Source organism: Poecilia reticulata, linkage group LG4, assembly GCF_000633615.1.
Source record: "Poecilia reticulata strain Guanapo linkage group LG4, Guppy_female_1.0+MT, whole genome shotgun sequence".
NCBI classification, from domain to species: domain Eukaryota; kingdom Metazoa; phylum Chordata; class Actinopteri; order Cyprinodontiformes; family Poeciliidae; genus Poecilia; species Poecilia reticulata.
The window spans coordinates 27,227,915-27,234,806 of record NC_024334.1 but is presented as its reverse complement, the minus strand read 5'-3'; the positions used below and the strand labels follow the sequence as shown (position 1 = coordinate 27,234,806).

Genomic DNA, 6,892 nt, shown 5'->3' with positions numbered 1-6,892 from the left:
AAGTCCCATTTTAAATTCTACACCATTCATCTATCGAACACAACAAAAACATGGTATAGAATGGAATGTGGCAAACACATTCCCCAACTCAATTAATGTTGGCAGCAACATGCTGTGAGGATTTTATTTTAACGAAGGGGTGGGGTAGCTCAGAACTGATCAAAAGATTGACGAAGCCAAATACAAAGAAGTGGTGAAAAAAAGACTTGAGAATGGGGCAGAGGGTCACCTTACCGTAACAGAGCACCTAAACCTACAGCTACAATTAGTCTGCAAAATGATGTTAACAGATATCCTCTGTAAAATCTGACTGAACTTGAAATCCAAGGGGAATGAATACTTTTACTGTTGACTACTTGATTTCTTTAAAATCATACTTTTCCCTCATGTATCCAGTGTGTAAACAGATTAGGTCTCCTCTTTGCAGCATTCCATGTGGATCCAAGTTTGTCTATTACCTGGGATCCGCCAGGTTTCTGTCACTGACCACACCTGCCTGGTCCTGTTCAAACACATCCCTTCTGTGTGAAGAGCTCTGATCAAGTGTGTCAAAACCCTCATGAGCTGGAGGACCCTCAGTGGGCCTGTGTGGGCTGATGAGAGGAAGTAGCCAAATAGCCTTACTAATGACTTTCTTGTTAAGCCTGGAATTACTGGCAATACCAAAAGACTTCATTTTCTCATGATGACAAAAGTTTCAAATTCTATTAACTTTCATTTGTCTGAAAAGTGTGGCAGTAATTAGAGCTAATTGAGGTGTTGAGCTCAATGTGGGCAGCGAATAACCTTTGAGACGCCGAAGCCTCTTGGTTTATGATTGCGTCAGCTGTCGTTGCAGTCTCCGCGTCCATCCTTAGTCATGATATGTTGTTTTCTCTGGCCTTCTCTTAATGCGCCGTGGCATTCACGTCCCAATGGATGACTATAGACTGGCCTGTCAGGAGATACAGTAGTTTATAGCAACTTTGCATCCATAAGTCGCAGCTCGTGTCTCTGTTGATGGATTTAAGCAAAAGCACAAGTACATGAACAAGCCTCCCCCTCTGGCCGTCTTTGTGATCAAAAGGAGGACGAACCTGGAAGATGCCGAACTAGGGTCCAATTAAATGTAGCCTGCAGAGACAGCAGCCGCTTGGACGTGAGAGGCGCTCCGCCTTCCCCACATCTCACCACTGCCAGAGTGATTCTTTTTATGAGCTGAATATTCTCAAAGTGAATTGCAGAGGAGCTGCAAAGAACACACACTCAGCCCTACATGAATGTTCAATATTTTTCTTTCTTTCTTCCTTTTCCATGCTGACTTTGGGGGAAGCGACAGAATGCATGGAGCTGAGCAATGGGAAAACAAACAAAGAAAACAAGGCAAAAATCAAGTTCATTTGTAACATTTAAATCTTTGTATGAAATCATTTGTTGCAGAGTAAAAAAACCAAACGAAAACACTGCACTTTAGGCTGCATAATAGATGTATGAAAGGCTGAAAGCAGAACTTCCCCACCTCTCAGTGGCTGAAGTGCAGAACTTTTAGAACAAGCGTCACACTGAGCCATTGTTCACCCAGTCCAGGAGTAGATGAAGACTCTGTGCTTCAGGGATCCATACAACCCACTTGAAGCTGTTTCAAGGACACTCTCATTGGACTAAATCAATTTAATATGAATCCCCTCCTAACTCTCTTGGGTTTGAGGCTCTGTTGATACGAAATGCCCTTAGCGACATTGTTCTTTTCTTTTTTTTTTCTTCTTTTTCTTCTTCTTCTTCTCCTTTCCAGTCGACTTCAGGAGAAGCTGCTCAGCTAATTTGTCCAAGAGCTATTTCACAAGAAACGAGAGCTGTCAGAGAAAAATGTGCTATCGCCACACATGGTTTAAAGAAGATATTATTCCTCCACTCTAATCCTCAGCCCCAATGGGTTCCTTTTGATTAGATTGTCACATCTTAAACACTTCCACAGGGAGCTCCTTCTTGTGACCATTGTACTTGTTTAACTAAACGAGCATTAGATGTATTTTTTATTAAATAAAGATCCTCACTAAAGATGTAAAAAATAGGGTCACTGAATGTATAATTCAATGATATAAGTTTGCTGGAAAAGCCTGTAAATTTAAATCACTGCTCAGACTTATCAGAGTGGAATTTTAAAACTCTCCATCTCATGTGTTTTAAGTAAGTACCCCGACATTTGCCTAAGCTTCCGTTAACCCTGCCCAGGATCTGATCACCTCATCTGACATTGCTCCGACAGCCGTATCTAACTCATTTAAAGCAACGAAGGCAGACGGGGGAAGGGTCCAGAACCTCCCCCACCTCCCACAACTCCTTGACTCTATCCCAACCTGACACTGGTCTCATTCTCAGGTACTGGAACGCTGTTAGCAGGAGCTGCCTCACTGCTCTGTCTCGGTGGAAGGTGTCATAGAAAAGTCTTAGAAAGGTACTGACGTCTGTGCCTCGCAACGATAGGTGAGGATTTTCTGTTCCTGATACTAGAAACTTTAAGGGTCAAATTATAGAAAAACTAAAAGTAAACTGCCCCAAAGGTCAGCAATGGGTCACAATGCATTACTCCTGCAGCTTATGTACAGTAGATCAACAGTTTCTAACTCTGTTTTTGCTCTCTATATTTGGCATTTAGGACATTGTCCATTTTAGTTACTTAGTTTATTTGCAGAGGACTATTTATTTTGAGGGATTTTAATTTATTTAACACCACGTTTGAAAAAGTATTTGCCACCTTAAAGATTTATTCTGTCATTAATTTTTGGCACATTTAAATGTTTTAGATCATCAACCAAATTTCAATATCAAGAGAAAGATACCCTGTTAGTTTTATAGAAGACAAAATTTTCAAACGTTGACTTAATTTATTAATGTCCCACAGTCTAAAGAGACAGAGTTCATTGAACCCTAAGAGCTTCTTACTTCTTGCGTGCATACTGCAGGGTTGCACTGACCCTGCGTGCTCTTTTTTCTAGGTTTATTTGTGTTGTTTCGGGAACTGATGGTCTGATGAGACACTTCCTCCCACGCCCCTGCCCTTGCCCTTGTCTGACCGTGACATCTGCTGCGATCCTCCTGAGCATTTGCTGCAAAGACCGCAGGAAGGTTGAGGGAAATAATGCTATTAAAGCCAAACTAGCCCAAAACCAAAACATTATACCACCATCTAAAAAACACTAACACACAAATACAAAGCTATTGACATGTCAGTCTGTTTACAAGTTCATGTCTAAGTCTTTTGTTCCTAAATGGAGCTGTGGAGGACCGTCGTAGGAGTTTCCAGCCTCCCAAAACTTCTCAGGATGCATTGACAATTCACCCAGGAAGTCATAAAAAATAAAAAAAATCACATTTCCCCTGACTAATGGTGATTCAACAATGGGAAACAAATTGAAGGACGTTGCTATGGATCAGGGGTAAAGCAATTGGCCCATATGCGAAGGCCTTTGTCTTTGACGCAGCCATCATGGGTTCGAGTCCCAGCCCAATATTCTTTGTCACATGTCTTTCCTCTCTCTCTCGACTTGCTTCCCTGTCTGACAACTGTCAAATTAAGGCCACTAGAACCAAGAAAACCTTTAAAAAAAAAAAAATAGATGGGCAAAAGAGCTTCAAGGTTAAAGACCCTGCTGGGGCTCTGCGGTGGGACAGGTGGTAGAGCATGCAACACATATACAGAGGTCTTGGTATTCAATACAGCCGTCACAGGATCAAGTTCCAGCCCAACGACCATTGCGGCATGTCTTCCCTTTCTCTCGCAACCTGCTTTCTTGACTGATTGCTCTCAAATAAAGGGCAAATGAGATGATAAAACACACAAAAAGGTTAAAGCCCCTCCTGACCAAAGTACAACAGCCTGTGTGATCCTCAAAACATTTAGTAACATTCTTTTGACCAGAAAGACAAAAGTGGAACATTTTATGGAAACTGTTTGCTCTTTTACGTGCGACGTCAAACAAGGGCTACATTCACACAGCAGGCGAATGCGACCCAAATCTGATTTGCTTGCCCATGTGTGACCTACATTCGACTTTTTTCATGGCAGTGTGCTCGGTCCAATTCCGACCTTTTCACGCCCCCCAAAAAAATCTGATTGTGCTATACTTATCCTAATGTTTTCAAAGCATCTGCAGACTGAATGGTCCTGTCTCATTTTATGTAATTAATATGAGACAAGCATCATCTTTTGACACCAGTGGAAGCCAGACGCAATACATCTATACATAAAAAATGGTTGAATTTTTAGCACATCACATCACAGTCCCATCACTACGCATCCAAACAGACTTTCACAACAAAAGTTGCACAGTGTGCTGCTGTGTGACGTCAGCATTCATCTTCTGAGCATACAGTTCACTTTAGGGTTATTAACTGTGCACACAGAAGTGTGATTGTGGTCAGGTTTAATTAGTAGCACGGACAACAACAACAAAAAAATATATATATATTTCAGCAAAAAATCAAAAACAGGTAGTGGTAGTGTGATAGTCTGTGTCTCCCATGTTTCTTCAGGACCTGAATGAATTGCTGTAATAGAACCACATATCTGCACTCTAGTAGAAAAAAAGGTAACACTTTATTTGAAGGGGTGTGCATAAGACTGACATGACACTGTCATAAACATAACACCTGTCATGAACATAAAGAAGTCTTTATGAATGTTTATGACAGTTGTCATGTAGTGTCCTTTGGTAAATAATGACACTTTCAATACAACTTTTAGAGCAATTTTGCATTAAAAGTGTCATTATTTACCGAATGACACTTCATGACAACTGTCATAAACATTCATTAAGACTCCTTCATGTTCATAACAGGTGTTATGTCATGTTTATGACAGTGTCATGCCAGTCTTACGCACACCCCTTCAAATAAAGTGTTGCCAAAAAAAACAAAATACAAAAGGAGAAGGACTGGTCATCAACTCTAGCAACCTTGACATATACAGAAGGACAATAATCCAATGCACAGCACCATCTCCAAATGAAAGCAAAATGAAGGTTTTGAAGTGTCCTAATCAAAGCTGAGACTTTAATTCAAACAGTATGCCATGGCAGGATCTTGAACATAAACTGGTCATTTATGTTAAGAAAATATGCATCTTTGCAAATGCTTGATTACATTTGTTGCCTCCATGGCAACCAGGTATTAGGTTTAGGGACCAATTACTTATCCAGACAGGGATATCTTGATTTGGATAGGCTTTCCCCACTATTAAACAAAATCACTATGTGAAGATGCTTTTTTGTTAACTCAGGTTATCTTTGTCTGATATTAAAACTTATTTGATGAACTAAACAATTACATGTGCCAAAAAAAAGTAAATTAAAATCAACAACAAAAAGGAAAAAGCAGAGGAATCTGTAAGGCATGAAGCACATTTTGCTGCACTGTACATGAAAAAAAAATCAACATTATCTGGTATTTTTAGAAAAAAAGTATTTTGTGGTAATGGTAACTCTTGTTATACATCTTTCATGAGATGCCTGTGATAATATGGATCGCTCTCTTTAAGTTCTAGGTTTTCTTTTTCTTTTTTTTTTCCTTTTTTCAAACTAAGAGGTGTCATAATATCCTGACTTCCCCCAGCCATTATTAAAAATGAGCAGTGCAAATGAAGATGGCCATAAAGATCAATGTATGAAAARTGGGCAATATGCCGTCTCTGCGCCTATCAAAGCGCCCCGACCTCTAAATTGTGACCTTTGCGGGACTAATCCTCTCATTATGTTCATCCTCTTCCCCTAATCCCTCCATCCCTCGTTCGTGTCCGTCTGTCCAGGTGCCTGCTGCCAGGGATCTCCCAGTTCATCATGAAGTGGCCTTCGTCCAGCTTTGGCCGCGCCTCCACGGCCATGCCACGCTCCAGCAGCCTTTACGCCGCCAGGATGGACCACTTCTGAGGTCACCGTGGCAAGCCTGGCTGCCGAAACCTCGCCTTTTGACCTCAACCTCCCCCCCCCCACTTCCCACCTCTTCCATGACTCCCACCCAAGCCAAACTCAGATCTTAGTAATCCCAGTATGGATGTGAATTTGAGGCAGCTCTGGGCACTGGTTGGGGTCTCAACCCATCCCAATCGCCTTGTGGAAGATCCAAAAGAAAAGAAAAATATGATGGATGATTTGGGATGATTTGGGATTACTGTTGAGTGTTTTAGTTTCGTTTATCTTCAGACCAGCTAACCATTGCCTGTGTCCCTCTCCTCAGCACCAGTAATAACAGAAGGCGGCTTCACTCTTCTGTCTTCATTGTAACTGCTGTATTATATTTCACTGTACAGTTTCAAGTCATGGTACTGTAAAAGGAAGAATTAACAATGAATAAACAATGCAAGATTTATTTATTTATGTAACTATTTATTTTGTAAGGTGTTTCACAAATGCAGTGAGCTCTGCTGCAGAATGCAATCTGGGAATAACGTCAACAAAGCTTTGATTTATTTGAAAACGTTGATGTAGAACGCTTTTTTTTTTGCTGTTCCTAATTAGTAATTTTATTTCTGTACTCGGATTATAATTTATTTCACAATTTATATCAGATGGTTTACGTTAATAACAGTCACTTTATGTTGTTTATCATGCAGCTCAAATTAATTAACTGGGAAAGAGGTGATGCGCAAAGAACTTGGTGTTTTGAATGCTAACGCTGTTTTGTTTCTACTTGTGTGAGATTAAGTGCAGCCCAATTAAAGCGTTTTGAATGTCAATGTAGTAAGCCAAGCCTTTTTGCCACCTGGAACACAAGCTGGCTTTAAAGTCACGACATGAAGAGCCAAACCTCACCGAGAGCACCCACTAGCTCCTGATATGTATGCACTTTGCATAGTGCGTCACAGAAAGCGAAAGCGGCTGCACATTAGTAGAGAATGCATGCCTTTAGTCTCTTTAGA

General features: G+C 40.7%; 1 protein-coding gene across 7 annotated transcripts in view; it reads left to right on the top strand.

Moving 5' to 3' along the window:
- ttll7 (tubulin tyrosine ligase-like family, member 7) overlaps positions 1 to 6,346 on the top strand; it is an 86,934-nt gene extending 80,588 nt beyond the window's left edge. For 5 of the 7 annotated variants that reach the window (XM_008408043.2, XM_008408050.2, XM_008408045.2 and 2 more), the window contains 2 exons: positions 2,359 to 2,463; positions 5,783 to 5,872. In XM_008408043.2, the coding sequence (XP_008406265.1) occupies positions 2,359 to 2,441 (83 nt within the window). In that variant the 3' untranslated portion in view covers positions 2,442 to 2,463; positions 5,783 to 5,872. Of the gene's footprint in view, positions 1 to 2,358; positions 2,464 to 2,975; positions 3,106 to 5,782 lie in introns of all 7 variants that reach the window. The other 2 variants (XR_533603.2, XM_008408047.2) reach the window with 2 other exon arrangements.
- Positions 6,347 to 6,892: the final 546 nt, after the last annotated feature.